Source organism: Hyperolius riggenbachi, chromosome 5 (genome assembly GCF_040937935.1).
Source record: "Hyperolius riggenbachi isolate aHypRig1 chromosome 5, aHypRig1.pri, whole genome shotgun sequence".
Lineage (NCBI taxonomy): Eukaryota > Metazoa > Chordata > Amphibia > Anura > Hyperoliidae > Hyperolius > Hyperolius riggenbachi.
The window spans coordinates 43,838,788-43,856,541 of NC_090650.1; the positions used below are offsets into that span (position 1 = coordinate 43,838,788).

The following is a 17,754-nucleotide window of genomic DNA, read 5'->3' on the forward strand; positions in this document are numbered from 1 at the left end:
CTGAACGGGATTTCCTGCTTACTCTGATCGTCGAAGGCGATCGAAGTGGGTGGGGGGATGCCGCTGCGCTGCGGCTATCATGTAGCAAGCCCAGGGCTCGCTACATGATTTAAAAAATAAAAAAATTAAAAAAAAATAGTGCTGCGCCACCTCCTGGGCGATATAATTGTATCGCCCAGAGGGTTAAACAGGAAGTAGCGTGAGGCACTTAGAGATCGGACCTCCGCGGTTGATGGAGGTATGTGTTCCTGCTCGCTCTGCTACTGCTGATAGATGCTGGGGGGAGGGGAGCGCTGAGGGGAGAGCCCGAGGTGACGGGGGGCCAAGCTCTCTCCTCATGCTGCAACTCCTCCGGCCCCCAAAACAGCCCTGAGTGGGCCTGGTGGGGCATCCAAATGTTTGCAGGGGGGCCCAGTGCTTTCTAGTATCTAGGGAAAACGGCGCCTATGGCTAACACTGAAATCCTCCCTGGGGAAGAGAAGAGGGCGCCAGAATTAAACGTGCAGTCATTTTGTGGCATTGGTTGTGTCCAAGTTGATGTGAAGCATGGCCTGTAAGCCACAGGTAAGTATAGTACCTGAGAAGTCTTTCATCTTACACTAAAACTGAAGTATGGGAATAGGCCAGCCTGTACATATCCCCCAAATAAAATTAGGCAGATTTTCACCCCCCAAAAAATATAACCAGGAAGCAGAATGTCTCCCAGATAAAAACTAGGATCTATATGGAGAACACCAAGGATACTATGGTGCAGCACCCTCCAGTACAAGGCACCCATGGCACATGCCATACCTGCACCACTGTAGATATGCCTTTGGGGCTATCTATATTTTACCCAGTTGAGGACCACAGGTTTACACGCCCCTAGTGACCAGGTGATGTTTTACAATGCAGCACACTGTAGCTTTAACAGTTTACTGCTCACAACTTAGCAGCCAAATGAATCTTACCTCCTTTTCTTTCCACGAACAGGGCATTCTTCTGGTGGTGTCTGATCGCTCCTGCAATCTTTAGTTTTTTTTTTTTATAATTAATGAAAAATGATCTTTTTTTTTTTTTTTTTAAAGCCCTATTTGCTTTAATGTCCCCCCCCCCCCCTTCCCCCTAAATAGGCCCTAGACGGCGATCAGTATACAGTCCTATGCCTACAAGGCATAGAACTGTGGTGGGGATTAGATTGTGCCATCTGAGGGACAGTAAAGTGACGACAAGGCTGTCACTTGTACAGCGCGGCGGGAGATGTCAGCGCTGTTTACATTTTAATCTCCTCTTCCTCTCCCCCATAGCTAAAACCCAAAGCCTGCCAGCCATGATTGCGGGCTGACAGGCTGATCACGGCGGCCTCCTGTGTCCCCCTGCAGGGAACACTTGAGCGAGCGCTTGTTCCCTGCTAATCTTGGCGGACCTGGGGGAGCCACTCTGCAGCCGCTGTGGTGAAAAGTTTTGCAACTTTATAATATTGTGCCACCGGTTGCAATAATTTATTCTTATAGCTATTAGAAAGTGAAACCTAACTATTGATTTCAATGTATTTGCATCAGAAAATCCAACCCAATCTAACCCTATTCTCACACAGAACCCTCCTCTACTGGGCAACTAATAATCCTCCCTGGAGGGAATAAAGAGCCCCCTGTTGGGTAACTAATAACCCCCCCCCCCCCGGAGGGAAGTTATAACCCCCCCCCCCCCCCCCGGTTGGCAACTAAAGTAATAACCCCCCTCCCCCCCTGGAGGGAACTAAAACGGCAATTCCAAATAATGACAGCCGGGAAATGTGAAATATGGCGCGCAGGTTGCAATATTTTTCATTACACCCCCATCCTGCGTTAGGCGTTTGCAGAGTGGTTAATGGGGACTAATCTGGCTACCTATTCTTTAAGGGGGCTAATCTGGCAACCTATACAGAGGGTGACCTAATACTGGTTTGATTGATCCATTTTTTTAATGGCAGATGTATTGTATCATTTACATGAAGACAATCTATGTGTAAGGCTACAGAGGCAATAAAGCATATAAGTGACAGTGCCCGGTGTGCCTCAATGTACAGAGACCTAATACTGGTACCTCATCATTTTTTGGGCGGGCCCAATCAAAAATTTGCTATGGGGCCCCATGATTCCTGGCTATGCCCCTGTTCCAGAGGCCACCATAATTCCTATGTCTGGCTCTGACTGACCACTTGACTTTCCTGCACTGAACAAGCATATTATCAGTGACATCCTGTCCTCTGCATATACAAATCCTAAAATGAACAATAAGATGCAATGACTGGAAATCACTGACCTTGTATCCTCTTCTCTATTCAGCAAACTCAGCTCATAGAGACTTACAAGAAGTGTTATCAGTCAGGTCACAGCTGCGGACATCCAAGCTTCCTGGCCTGGGGACAGTTGCCCCACAGATACACAAGCTGGGCAGAGACACAACAGGTTATCAGGAGTTCCCAGAGAGCTTAGTCAATGAAGAAGTCTCAGCAGGAAGTGAATAGTAAGGAAGTGGGGGAGATAAATGACAAGGCTGTGACATTCTGACTGCACATTTATCATGTGTAAAGGATGCATTGATTACAAGTGTTCCTCACGTTGTATCAGCTATTTTCCAATTCGTGTTTGAATACTGGGTTATCCTCCTTGCTTATAATGTGTTTTAAGAGATTGCAGAAAACAGCATTCCTGCAATTGTAAAGTGAGCTCAAGTGGACTTTCAGAATGTATTGGTTTTTACACTTCCTGCTGTGTTACATTCATTAGCAGCAGGAAGTATAGTGTAACATATTTAAAGAGGTACTGTAGTGACATATAGAGGAATGCAGAAAATGATTCAGGATACCCACTTTTACATTGTACCGGAGATGGGGCCACAACAAAAAATATATACATACCTGGGCTTCCACCAGCGCCCTCCGGCCTGACCGCTCCCACGCCCTCTTTTTCTGACTCCCTTATTCGCCCAAAACTGGCCCTGGAAAATCCTCCAGTTGGCGCAGGCGCAGTCTGACCCAGTGCACTGCACTGTCTCGCTCCTGTCGCCGGGAACATTCTACACCTCCGCAGTAGTACTTTGTTGGAATGCTCCTAACAACATGAATGCAACGGGAGCGTGCACGGGCAGGCCACACATAAGCAGTTGGCTCTGGACCGGAGGACTTTCTGGGGCCAATTGCATGTGAACATGGAGTCAGAAGAGGATGGAGTGGGAGTGATCAGGCCAGAGGGGGCTGGAGGAAGCCCCAGGTATGTTTATTTTTTTGTTGTGGCCCCATCTCAGGTACACTTTAAATAGAGTGACCAGACGTCCCGGATTGCCCGGGACACGTCCCGCATTCGGGGTCCGCTGTCCCAGGCTGCATGAGGTCCCGGGAAACGTCCCGCTTTCAGCAGCGGGACGTCCCGGCCTCGGGACTCTGGCCACTCTATGCTTATGAACTGGCAGCGGCATCTATAGACGCCGTGCCAGTTCATTGTCTGCAGCCCCGCTCCAGCCTCCTCTTCCGGTGTCTGTTCCGACACCGGCAGGCGAGCAGGGCTACGGCAAGATGGCTGCCGAAGCCCTGTAATGGAGACTATTTGTCTCCAGTACAGGGCTTCGGGCGCCATCTTGCCGTAGCCCTGCTCTGCCAGGCTGTCAGCGCGGGAGACTTCAGGAGGAAGGTGGTCCCGGGAGCAGCGCGCCAGAGGCCGGAGACTTCTGCCAGGTGAGTAAATGCTTTCTTTTTCAGGTGAAATGTTTGCCCGCATTGTTTCTTTTCTGGGGAAATGTTTGCCTGCATTGCGTTTCTTTTCTGAGGAAATGTTTGCCCGCATTGCTTTTCTTTTCTGGTGAAATGTTTGCCCGCATTGCGTTTCTTTTCTGGTGAAATGTTTGCTCGCATAGCGTTTCTTTTCTGGTAAAATGTTTGCCCGCATTGTTTCTTTTCTGGTGAAATGTTTGCCCGCATTGTTTCTTTTCTGGGGAAATGTTTGCCCGCATTGCGTTTCTTTTCTGGGGAAATGTTTGCCCGCATTGCGTTTCTTTTCTGGGGAAATGTTTGCCCGCATTGCGTTTCTTTTCTGGTGAAATGTTTGCCTGCATTGCGTTTCTTTTCTGGGGAAATGTTTGCCCGCATTGCTTTTTTTTTCTGGGGAAATGTTTGCCCGCATTGCGTTTCTTTTCTGGGGAAATGTTTGCCCGCATTGCGTTTCTTTTCTGGGGAAATGTTTGCCCGCATTGCGTTTCTTTTCTGGGGAAATGTTTGCCCGCATTGCGTTTCTTTTCTGGGGAAATGTTTGCCCGCATTGCGTTTCTTTTCTGGGGAAATGTTTGCCCGCATTGCGTTTCTTTTCTGGGGAAATGTTTGCCCGCATTGCGTTTCTTTTCTGGGGAAATGTTTGCCCGCATTGCGTTTCTTTTCTGGGGAAATGTTTGCCCGCATTGCGTTTCTTTTCTGGGGAAATGTTTGCCCGCATTGCGTTAATTTTCTGGTGAAATGTTTGCCCGCATTGCAGTAATTTTCTGGTGAAATGTTTGCCCGCATTGCGTTTATTTTGTACTGACATGTTGCCCGCATTGCGTTTATTTTGTACTGACATGTTTGCCCACATTGCGTTTTTATTTTGTACTGACATGTTGCCCGCATTGCGTTTATTTTGTACTGACATGGTTGCCCGCATTGCGTTTATTTTGTACTGACATGTTTGCCTGCATTGCGTTTATTTTGTACTGACATGTTGCCCGCATTGCGTTTATTTTGTACTGACATGTTTGCCCGCATTGCGTTTTTATTTTGTACTGACATGTTGCCCGCATTGCGTTTATTTTGTACTGACATGGTTGCCTGTATTGCGTTTATTTTGTTCTGACATGTTGCCCGCATTGCGTTTATTTTGCACTGACATGTTGCCCGCAATGCGTTTATTTTGTACTGACATGTTGCCCGCATTGCGTTTATTTTGTGCTGACATGTTGCCCATTGCTTGCATTTAGTTTCTGGTGTCCGGGGTAACTGTTACTGCATTTATTATTTAATGGTCATAGATGGCTATGTTTGCTGCTTTGTGGTTACGGTATACTATTAGCATCACACAGTTTCTGCACACCCATGATGCAAAGTCTCGTTTGTCCACATCATGGCGTAAACACTGCTTTCTTATGCCTCGGTGTTACATCATTACGTTAGCTCCGCCCATACAATGTCATGACCACGCCCATTTTTCGTTGCGCAGCCCCCCCGGTCTTCATCGCTGTGCACTCTTCAGCTCTTCAGTCCTCCCCACTTTTCGCCGCGGCGCGCTGCCCCCCCCCCCCCCCCTGCACCCACCCTCCCTGTCCCAGGTTGGACCTACAAAAATCTGGTCACTCTACTTTAAATATCCTGGTTTCAGCATCAGAAACACTTCCTATTGCTGTATATTGCTGCATATTAATGTGCATAGCACCGCCCTCACACTGAGGCTTAGCGTAGGCTGTTTATTATCCGGAATTACTCCAAGTATTATGGGAGACCAGAGATCTTTTCAACTGGTTTTAGAACTCTCAGTAAATGAACGTTCCCCCCAAGTTGTCTTTTTCCTTAACATTAGCCCCCTGCCCAGGAAAATCCCCTAGTGTCTCCCACCCACCCCCCTGGTATCGTTTACTTTACTGAACATATGCCTCAATGCCTATATTTCTGTTTTCTGCGAATAAATCTGATTCTGATTCTTCTTCTGAGATCAACTTGCCAGCAGGGATGCTCAACACCGGATTTGGATGCAATCCGAATAGTCGTTATTCGGATTTCATCCAGTTAAATCAAATCACCTGTGGGAGGGGTGGAGGGGGGGGCGGATGATATCATGATTCATGATGATATCATGAATTGATTGTGTAATACAGATAATTAATAGAACATTAGTAAGAAAGAAAATAGTCTCATATTTTTTATTTTATTTATTTTCTTCTTCTTTTTTTTATAACATTGCATCATTCTCTAATATTTGCAATGTACACAATACACTCAGTATTCTAAATGATTTCACAGAGCAGGCTAATGACCTTTTGAACTTTCCTCTGCAGAAAAAACAAAATACAGTGAAAGACAGTTGAGATAATAAGCTTCAGAAGACAGAGCTCTCTGCGACTTTGAAAGTCGGAGAGATCAGTGAAGCCCTTTGGCATAGATAACAACTGGGGTTTCTTAACTCTGTCCTGTACTGTATATAAGCTGTCTGTACCACCAGCTTGCAAACTAACAGGATGTAAACCTGACGAAGGCTGCAAGGCCGAAAGCTTGTTTATTCTTATTCATTTGTGGTTAGCCAATAAATGGTATCATCCTGATTTAAAACTTCTTGCTCTTCCTGTACTGGAAACAATATTAGACTTATATCTCTGCTGCTAATGTTTAATTTCTTAGCTTTACTGCACATACAAATCATTATATCATAAGTTTATTTTCACTTCAGATTCCTTTTAAACACTGTACTCACACATGCATGCAGAGGGGGTAAAAAAAATCAAGGAAAATGGTAACAACAGGCAGGTTCTGGGCACTTCCATAAAGGGTAAACTGGACAATTACCCAGAGCCCCATAGCCCCTACACACGCACGCAGGCACGCACACACACACACACACACACACACACACACACACACACTACACACACACACACACCCACACACTACACACACACACACACACACTACACACACACACACACACACACACACACTACACACACACTACACACACACACACACACACACACACACACACACACACACACACACACACACACACACACACACACTACACACACACACACACACACACACCCGCACACTACACGCACACTACACGCACACTACACGCACACTACACGCACACACACACGCACACACACACACACTACACACACACACACACACACACACACACACACACACACACACACACACACACACACTACACACACTACACACACACACACACACACACACAGCCCCAGTTTACAGCACAGTTGTCGCATGTCTAGCCACCACAGTAGCCCTTTCTTTATTCAGCGTCCTTCTGTTTCCCTCCTTACGATATCCCTATCCCTGTGACCCGGTGGCATGCACATGCATCAGGTGCTCTGCTGTATGTTAGGATGGAAACTCCCACACTACTGGCAATAAGGAGCGAAAGTATACTGCCATTCAGGAATCTTCAATATATTCATTCAAAACATACATATGTGCAATGTACAAAACACTTTACACTCACATACATTATACAAATGGGAGCCCAAACAAAGGGTTTATCCATTTTTCCATTGTAAGTGAAGAAGGTAAAACTTGATGATGATTGTAAGAACTTCTCATTTTAAAACAATCTTTTTTTTACCACAGATTTGAACAGGCTTACTTAACAAGTCTGATCGGGCTGAGAATGGAAAAATATTTCTGGACAGGACTGTCGGATGTAGAAGAAAAAGGGACTTTTATATGGACCAGCAATGAGAAGGTTCTGTACACACACTGGAATAATAACATGCCTGGTAAGTCTGTTAGTTCAGAATATTGCCTGTTTTAGTGGTAATCCAAGTGGAATGGAGCAGGTATGAGCAAAGTGGGAGTGGGACTGAACCAGGGCTGGATTCACCATAAGGCACTGTAGGCAAGTGCCTACAGGCGCCTGATGACGCCTCCCTCTCTTCTTTCCCTATGCAGAGGCCCAAGTAGAGTTTAAATGAGAGGCTACTCACCTGACTCTCAGCATTCCACTGATGAGATCTACCTTCAACTGGGGGAACCTCTACCTACCTAATACTTGGGGTCACCTCTAGCTATTTAATACTGAGAGAACCTCTGGCTACCTAATACTAAATTGCACCTGTAGCTACCTGTGCCAAGAAACGGAAGTAAGGGACAGCTGGGCCAGCCAGCACACCTGGGGTGCAGATCGGTGTGATGTTGTAGGTTCATGGAGGGAAAGGTCTAGGGTGCCAGGACATCTGTGCCTGTAGGCTCATGTGATTTAAATCCGAGCCTGGACTGAACCGATACGCATATTCAGTGATATTCATTAATCGGTAAACCACCACAGGCTGGATGCAGACACACTTGAGAGGGACATTTGAGGAAGGGCTACTTGCCCAAAACATTTACCTGTTTCAGTGTCTGAAATAACTGATTCATTATGCAATAAGAAGGATTGCTCCTTTCCACAGGGTGGAGTTTCCATGTTTCTTTCTGCCCTGGGAATGATGGTAGTCACACATTTTACAAGCAGAGGGAATGGTGGCAGCACAAGTTATGGGAAGTGCTGGCTACATGCGTTACGGGGGTATTATAGTGGCCACATTTGTTTTCGGTGGAAGGTGGGAAACAATGGTGGCTACACATGTTATGGGGAGGCACTAGGGGAGAGGATTGAGCCGCATTTCCATCATCAGGTGCCTGTAGGCACATGTCTGCAGTGTCTTAGGGTAAATCCGGCCCTGGCTGTGTGGGCTACCATGTGGGAGGAAGGTTTACTAAAGAACGGTACTCCACTGAAGCGCTGCTGGTGGACAAGGTTTGTAGCTATGTCCCTAACAACACATAGGGCTTGATTCACAAAGCGGTGCTAACAGTTAGCACACTGGTGAAAATCCCTTTATCACGCCTAAACTCAGTTTAGGCGTGATAAGTTTAGGTGTGATAAGTTTAGGTGTGATAAGTTTAGGCGTGATAACTATAGCACCAACTGGGTTAGCACCGCAGTGCACAGCTGATCAAAAGTTTTGCGCTAGCAAAGTCTGGTGCACTTCGCATAGAGTTTAATGGCGCTGCTTTGTGTGCGGGACTTTGCGCGCAATCTAAACTTATCTAAACTTATCACGCCTAAACTTATCACGCTTCAACTGGCTTTTCACCAGCATGGTTCAATGGTTATCATGCCTAAAGTCTCTAACTGGGTTAGCACCGCTTTGTGAATCGAGCCCTTAGTGTGAAGGAGCCCTACATGTAATCATAAAAATTTACTGTACCCCTGCAGGCCGGAAACAAGGTTGTGTTGTAATGAGAACTGGGAATAAAGGTGGTTTGTGGGACGTCATCAACTGTGATGAGAAAGCTAAGTTTGTCTGCAAGAAATGGGCACAAGGGGTGACCCCGCCGCCTATCCCAACAACGACTCCTGAGCCATCATGTGCAGAAGGATGGCAATCTACCCCACATATCTTCTCCTGTTACAAAGTAAGTAAAATGTGACTGGTCTTTTAAAAAAGACAAGAAAGGTACAAGTTTTCTGATCTACAGAATGGATAGGTTGGTTTGTGAGTAAAAAAAGGAAGTAAAGAATGTTCATCTCTAGAACTGGGCACTGGCGCACTTAGGCCACCAAGAAGGGGCAATGTTTACATTAAGAAATAAGAACCCTATTAGCAATGGTCATGTCTAGAACTCCTGGAGAAGCATGTTATCATTTGGTAAGGTGATAGAGATCTAAGTCTCTGATTTGCTAGTCGTGATCATGTGCTAAAGCAGCAGGGCAGCATTTTTGTACTGTGTTAATACTAACAGCATGCTGTCAGAGTAGGAGGAGAAGTGAGAGGAGAGTGAGATGAAGAGGTCATCATTGGGGAAAAGCAGTTTGTTGTGCTGTGTGAGGAGTCTGACTGTGAGTGAAGAGGGGGGAAGCAGGAGAGCAGCAGTGTTTCACTTGACTTGCACAGCAGAAGAGAGGATAAGCGAAGGTTTGCACACGACTGTGTGAACTAGCCCCTTGATTAACATGAGTTTTTAGTTTTTCTGTGTAGAAAACGCATATGAAAACTGTCAGGTGTGTTCCCTCCCTCAATTGTTGGGGGCGGTGCGATCATTCCAAATCGGGGGGTCGGGGGCATCCTCACAAGTTTGCCTCAGGCAGCAAAATTTCTAGAACCGGCCCTGTAAAGCAAGATGGGATCACAGCAAATCAGGGCTTTGCAAATCTATCAGCTGATCAAACAAGTCACATGCTTCTTCATGAGTTCTCCTAGACATGATCATCACTGCCCTCCTATGTCGGGGCTGGGAAAACTTTGCGCCACCACGTGCTGCATGCTGCGGACCACGGGCCGCATCCCTAAAATTCCTTCCTTTCACTCAGTTTACTTTGTTAGAAGATGAGGGGAAATTAGTATGCAGTTCTGTGCTTATGGTCACTGAGACTGCCCTGTGTTTTCAGACCCTTCTGCTGGGAAGATACATTCTATTTGTATACTTGCTTGCTTCTCCTTGGTATCTTAACAAGTACTAGAACACTCCTGATACTGCCACCTACAGGTAACTGGATGTACAGCAGTTCGCCTGCCAGCAATGGCCATATGTTTTGAAACCTTCAGCTAAGATTTTCGGCAATGGAAATGGCCACTTGCTAGTATTAACCTCCTTAGCGGTAACCCCGTGCTGGACACGGGGTAAGCCGCTGCGGAGGATTTCTCAGGCCCTGCTGGGCCGATTTGCATAATTTTTTTTTTATACATGCAGCTAGTACTTTGCTAGCTGCGTGTTACCTACGATCGCCGCCGCTCCACGCCGATTTGCCGCTTCCCGCCGCGTTAGAGGGTGCCCCGCCCGAGACCCCGTGTGCTGCCTGGCCAATCAGTGCCAGGCAGCGCTGAGGGGTGGATCGGGACTCCCTCTGACGTCACGACGTCGGTGACGTCATCGCGCCCATCGCCATGGCGATGGGGGAAGCCCTAAAGGAAATCCCGTTCAGAACGGGATTCCCTGATGGGCTGATCACCGAGGCGATCGGAGGGGGTGGGGGCTAGCTACATGATTTAAAAAAATTAAAAATAGTGCTGCGCTGCCTCCCTGGCGGATTTAATTGACTGCCAGGGAGGTTAAAAGAAAAATTAGGCGTTTCTAACTGGACATCTTTTCTGTGCTTTAGAATATATTTTGTCACTGCAACAAGTGATGTATTTACTTGAAATGAGATGAATTAAGGAAATAATTCACAGTGGAAGTTGCCGGTATGTATGTGCGACGTCACACGACGTTACAAGCGATTGCGGTACTTTGCACGGGAGTCGTTGGAGATCTTAAAGATCCGCCATGACGGTCCTTATCACCACACGATGCTTAGTGACGTTCACATAATTGTGAGCCTGTACTCATGTCCTGAGACCACGGAAACGAATGCTCATCGCTCAAAAAATCAGTAAAATTGTCGGAAAAATCGGAGGTGGGTAGGGGACTTTAGATACTTTACTTCTCAGCTGACCACAATTGCAGTTCTCCTCCACCCCCTGCCTCTCCAAAGAGCAGAATGGGCTGCTTGTCATGGCACCAAGCAACGCACCTGTTCACCAGTGTTGATCGGATACCTCATTATCCTATTCGAGTTTGGTCGAATTCGGATAGTAAACTATCCGAATTCACTCGAAGTTCGATATTCGAGTTAATCGAATATCCGATTCGAACTCGGATATCCGACGTCACTGTCCGATTCTGTATTCGAGTAAAATATTCGAGCTGGCCTTAAATAGCTTTTAAAACTTGTATTGGAGGTCAATGATGCATGAAACCACCTTTTTTATGAAGAAAAACATCAAGTGATTATGTGGTGATGTAGTAGTTATAAAAAAGGTATCAAAAATAGTAAATTAACTTCATGAAAAGTGTTTGCATGAGAAGGTGTGTCCAAAATGGTTGTAAGTTGGAAGTCTTCATTTACCTCATCTTCATCTTCTTCTTCTATATCTTCTTCTTCTATATCTTCTTCTTTTTCTTCTTCTATATCTTCTTCTACTCAAATCTTTTTCATCTTCTACTTCTTGTATCTTCTTCAATTATCTTCTTCTTCTTCTATATCTTTTTCTTCTTCTATATCTTCTTCTTCTTCTTCTTCTTCTGTATCTTTTTCTTCTTCGTCTTCTTCTTCTATATCTTCTTCGTCTTCTTCTTCTTCTATATCTTCTATATCTTCTTCTTCTTCGTCTTCTATATCTTCTTCTTATTCGTCTTCTATATCTTCTTCTTCTTCTTCTTCTTCTTCTTCTTCTTCATCTTCTTCTTCTTCTTCTTCTTCTTCTTCTATATCTTCTTCGATATCTTCTTCTTATTCTATATCTTCTTCTTCTATATCTTCTTCTTCTTTCTTCTTCTTCTTCTTCTTCTTCCTCTTCTTCTCTATCATTATAGTATGTGTCTTGGTTTTCCTTTCTTTTGTAATATTTTTTTTTACTTCATTTGTGGAAATATTTTATTTTAATAACACCATAGTTATATTTGTGTTGATGGCATAATAGGTACTAGTGGCACATGGCAAGCCACAGCGCCTTTTTCTGTGTACCCTGGCGGTGGTAAAACACAGACATCAGCAGGAGGAGGAAGTAGTTGCAGCTATTGTAGTGTGGTAATAGCTGGTAGGAGAGTGGGTGGCAGCTGAAAATAGTTCTTCTTCTGTTCTCCCTGGCAGTGGTAGCAGCACACAGACAGCAGAAGCTCAATGCAGCTACAGGAGGAGGAGTAGTGTGTGTCAGGCAGTGTGATGTGACTGACATAATAGGCCCTGGTTCCTAGCGGTGGTACCAGGGCCGTAAATGAACATCATGAGGTTCCAGACAGCGGTCATGAAGCCCACATTGTGTCCAATACACAATTGGGACAGCACAGTTTTCAAACCGGACACCTCTAAAATAATTTAATTTTTTTTTTCAAAATAATGCAGCTATTTGTGAGCGTAAATAGCTGGTGGCGCATGGGCAACAGCACCTTGTAATGTGTTCCCTGGCAGTGGAAACATACAGACAGCAGGAGGAAATACAGCAGCAGGCAGCGTGAGGAGGTTGAGTGTGTGGCAGACTGGCAGCAGGCAGCAGGGCAGGCAGCGAGACATAATAGGCCCTGGGTCCTAGCGGTGGTTCCAGGGCCGTAAATAAACACCATGAGGTTCCAGACAGCGGTCGTGAAGCCCACATTGTGTCCAATACACAATTGGGACAGCACAGTTTTCAACCCGGACACCCCTAAAATAATTTAATTTTTTTTTCAAAATAATGCAGCTATTTTTGAGCGTAAATAGCTGGGGGCGCATGGGCAGCAGCACCTTGTAATGTGTTCCCTGGCAGTGGAAACATACAGACAGCAGGAGGAAATACAGCAGCAGGCAGCGTGAGGAGGTTGAGTGTGTGGCAGACGGGCAGCAGGCAGGAGGGCAGGCAGCAAGACATAATAGGCCCTGGGTCCTAGCGGTGGTTCCAGGGGCGTAAATAAACACCATGAGGTTTCAGACAGCGGTCGTGAAGCCCACATTGTGTCCAATACACAATTGGGACAGCACAGGTTTCAACCCGGACACCTCTAAAATAATTTAAAAAAAAATGTTCAAAATAATGCAGCTATTTGTGAGTGTAAATAGCTGGTGGCGCATGGGCAGCAGCACCTTTTAATGTGTTCCCTGGCAGTGGAGACACAGACAGCAGGAAGAAATACAGCAGCAGCAGCAGGTGTAATGTGTGTGTGCCACTTCATGTCCCCTTCTCGCCGACAACAGGGGCCAGGAATTCGCCTTCCACCCAAGCCTGGTTCATTTTGAGAAACGTCAGTCTGTCCACAGACTTGTGAGACAGACGAGATCGCTTCTCAGTGACGACTCCACCGGCTGCACTGAAGCTCTGACAGTATGCTGGAAGGGGGGCAGGAGAGCACTTCCAGGGTGTACTGCGCAAGCTCGCTCCAGATCGGCAGGTGCTTGACCCAATACTCCATGGGATCAACAGGGGCAACGCTGTCAAGCCCGCTGAAGGACCCCATGTAGTCAGCCACCATGCGGGTCAAGCGCTGTCTGTGACTGGAGAAGGATGCTGCTGCAGGCACCTCCTCTCTATTCCCTGGCAGCTCTACACTCATGTAGAGCTCGTTGGTCAGAGACAGCAGGTCTGTGGTGCGCGTGCGCTTGCTGCTGGTGGATGCAGGCACCTGTTGCTGCCTCTGTGCTGGCTGGACAGTGGGGGTGGATGGCTGAGGGAAGGCTTCCTCCAAGCGCTCAACAAGGGACAGCTGCAAATCCCTCATTTGTTGCGCACGGTCTCCTCCTGCAGGCAGGAACTGGCTGAGCTTCCCCTTCAGACGTGGGTCCAGCATCATGCAGATCCAGATGTCCTCCCTCTGCTTCATCTGGATGACCCTTGGGTCCTTGCGCAGGCACCTCAGCATGTGCGCTGCCATTGGGAAGAGTCTGGCCATGTCTGCTGGCGCATCATCGGCAGCCCCAGAGCCGACAGTGCTGTCCTCCTCATCCTCTGCCTCCTCCACCTCATCCTCTCTCCACCCCGCACCACTCCAGCTGCGCTCTGCTGCTCCCCCTCATTAGCAACAAGGTCAGGGACCTCCACCAACTCCAAGCCCTCCTCCTCAGAGGTGGCCTGTGAAGCTGCCTGCAGCTCCTGCTGGTCCAAGGCTGCCGCTCCCTCTTCCAGCAGTGCATACTGGGCCCTGTCCAGCACACACACACCATGGGCACCCACTCGCACACCATTGCATGGTCCCTGCTTACCATGTTGGTGGCCTGCAGGAAGGGTGCCAGCACTGAGCACACCTGCTGCATGTGCCCCCAGTCCTCCATGGAGATGATGGACGGGAGGTTGGTGGCGGCACGCCCAGTTGCAGTGATGGCGGCAACTGTTGCTCATGCAACGTACTGGCTGACAGCCTGCCTCTGTTCAACCAGACGCTCCAACATCGCCAGGGTGGAGTTCCAGTGAGTTGGAACATCGATCATGAGCCGATGCTGTGGCAGGTGCAGCTCCTTCTGCACCTCTTCCAGGCTCGCTACGGCTGCAGCCGAGTGCCGGAAATGACGCACAACCTTCCTTGCCGCCTCAAGGAGTGGGTCCATCCCCTGGTAGGTCCGCAGAAACTTTTGGACTACCAGGTTCAGGACGTGCGCCAGGCAGGGGATGTGGGTCAGGTCTCCCCTGCTGATTGCAGCAACCAGGTTTGCCCCATTGTCGGACACCACCTCTCCGACTCTGAGGCCTCTGGGGGTCAGCCAATTCCTCTCCTGCTCTTGGAGTTTGGCCAGGACATGGTTCGCCGTCAGTTTGGTCTTCCCCAGGCTGACCAATTCCAGCAGCGCTTGGCAGTGGCGGGGCTTCACGCTGCTGCTGAGGCGGGGGGTTTGGGCTGGTGTGCCGGAGGATGGAAGCGGATAAGAGGAACCTGCTGCAATTCCGCTGACCCTGCATGGTGGCACCACCCACTGCGTTGTTGCTGCTGCTGCTGCTCTGACAGTGCCCGATGCTGCTCCCCCCCCCTCCTCACCCCCTTCCACCAAGCTGACCCAATGCGCAGTGAAGGACAGATAGTGGCCTGTCCCAAACCGGCTGCTCCACGAGTCCATGGTGACGTGGACCCGTTGACCCACCATGTGATGCAGCCCTCTCCCGACATTGGCCATCACAGAGCGGTGAAGTGCAGGGATGGCCGTGCGTGCAAAAAAATGTCGGCTGGGGACTGGCCAATCGGGGGCTGCACACATCAGGAGCGCACGCATGTCGCTCCCCTCCTGCACAAGGGAATAAGGCAGGAGTTGGGAGCACATGGCCCGTGCCAGCAAGCCGTTCAGCTGACGCACGCAACGGCTGCTGGGAGGCAGAACCCTGACCACCCCCTGGAAGGTGTCACTCAGCAGGGTCTGGCGACGCCTTTTGCTGGCACGGGAATCACTGGAGGGAGCAGAGGAGGCCACTGAGGACTGGCTGCCAGAACAGGCCTCAGTGTCGGCGGCAAGAGTTGCAGAGGGAGGAGGAGCAGTGCATTTCTGACGCACTCCTGCTGGTGCTGCTGGAGGAGGTGGAGGAGGGCGGGTGGCTGCTGCCGACGGCTTCGCAGTGGTGGCGGGTCTGCCACTGCCAGCTTCCTTCAACTTCATGAACTCCTCATGCTCATGAAAGTGTTTCCCTACCAGATGGGTCACCAGAGAGGTGGTGCCGTACGCAGAGGGCTCCTTCCCTCTGATGAGCTGCTGGCGGCACTGGTTGCAGGTGGCATACTTGCAATCCACATATGGCAGGCTGAAAAAATTCCAAATTGGGGAGGTGAAGTTTCCCCTTCGGCTCGAAGGTGCTGCTGCCGCTTGTCTCCTTGTGGTGGTTGGGGGGGTTCTTGGTGCGGCTGGTGGCACTGGCAGAACTCTCCGGATCAGCACGCTGTGTGGCCTGCATACCACGCCCACTTCTGATCCTGCCTATGTCTGCGATGCTGATCCTTCTAGCAAGGCCCGCAGATGCATCCTCCTCCTCCTCCTCAGAGCTGATGACATCCCCAGGATCTGCCACCCAGTCTCTGTCCTTCACCCTGTCATCATCATCCTCCCCCTCCGCAAACATGTCCTGCTGCGATGACCCCACAAACTCCCCTTCTGCATGCATGGGCTGATCGACACTCACCACTGTCTGACTGTCCAAAGCATCATCCCCCAAAGTGCCCATCAGCATATCTTCCTCCTCCAATTCTGCCACAACAGCACTCCATACCCTCGCTGTGCTTGGGGATAAGAAGGTGCTGAGTGACAGGGTGCTGGTGTTGCCTGCTGGGGCTGGAGAACTGCACTCCTCCTCCTCCTCCCCAGGCAGTGCTGGGCGGCTGCTGCTGCTCTTGCGAACAGGAGTGGTGGCGGGGGTGGAGGACTCGGTTCCAGAGCTAATGGTGGCCTGCTCATCCACCATCAGTTCCACCACAGAGTCTGCATCCTTCTCCTCAATAGGACGGCTACGACCTGGCGATGGGAGGAACATCTGCGCCACACGCTGCTGCTGTGTCTCTGCAGCGTGACTCTCAGCTGTTGGGCGGCCAAGGCGTCCACGGCCAGTGGCTAATGGCGGAATAGCCACTGGTGCAGACGCAGAACTGCGCATGGTGGTGGTGGTGGCGCGGCTGCCACGACCTCCTCTCTTGCCGATGCCCATTCTGCCCTTGCTGCCCCTGCCCAAACCGTGGCTGCCAGTGCCAGACATTGTATATTTTTAATATTATACAAATGAAAAAAAAGTTATGTATGTAAAGGCGGGTGGGACAAGTGGGGTACTTTAATGGGGTGGGACTGGTGATGGTGGGTGTTTGAGGTGACGGACAGGTGTACTCTACAGCAGAGATCGGTGTAGCGCTAACGAGAGAGTGCGCAGTGCGCACACAAAGACCCTAGCTGACGCTGACTGACGGTGTCCCTATACACAGACTACAGTACAGTACAATTCAGCGAATACACAATACAAGTAATATAAACAATAGGACGGGTGTAGCACTAACGAGAGGGTGCGGACAGCGCAGACGTGCACTGCGCACACAAAGGCCCTAGGTAACGCGGTGACGGACGGTCCCTATACACAGACTAGTGTACACTACAGTACTAACTAAACAATAGAAGAATCTAGCTAAACAATAGAACAGGTGTGACTAGATTACAGAGAGCAGATACAGGACAGGTATAGCAGTAAAGCTGGGCCTGCTAACTACAAAATAGTACAATAATCTATCTAACACAAAAGTAGTACAGAAGAGTAGGACAGGTGAGAGCACAGGTAACTAGAGACTAGAGCACAGAGCAGGGCAGGCTGCCTTGCCTAGGCGCAGGGCCTAGCTGCTGGCTGCAGCTGCAGCAGCACCAGTGACAGTCTCCCTCCCTAGTCCCTAATCACACAAACTAAACTGCCTAAAATACAATCTATCTACAATACAAAGCAATACAGGTGAATATCAAGTGTTGGAGTGTAAAAACGCTAGGTGTATTGAACAATAAATGCACTTGCACAGACAAAAAGCACTGGATCAATCTCTCA

General features: G+C 48.7%; 1 protein-coding gene across 3 annotated transcripts in view; it reads left to right on the plus strand.

Annotated features, from left to right (window-relative positions):
* The window catches only part of LOC137518157 (macrophage mannose receptor 1-like), a 171,139-nt gene that overhangs the window by 76,394 nt on the left and 76,991 nt on the right, over positions 1–17,754 (plus strand). For all 3 annotated transcript variants that reach the window (XM_068235569.1, XM_068235571.1, XM_068235570.1), the window contains exons 11-12: positions 7,349–7,497; positions 8,979–9,178. In XM_068235569.1, coding sequence (XP_068091670.1) covers positions 7,349–7,497; positions 8,979–9,178 — 349 coding nt within the window. The remainder of the gene's footprint in view (positions 1–7,348; positions 7,498–8,978; positions 9,179–17,754) is intronic.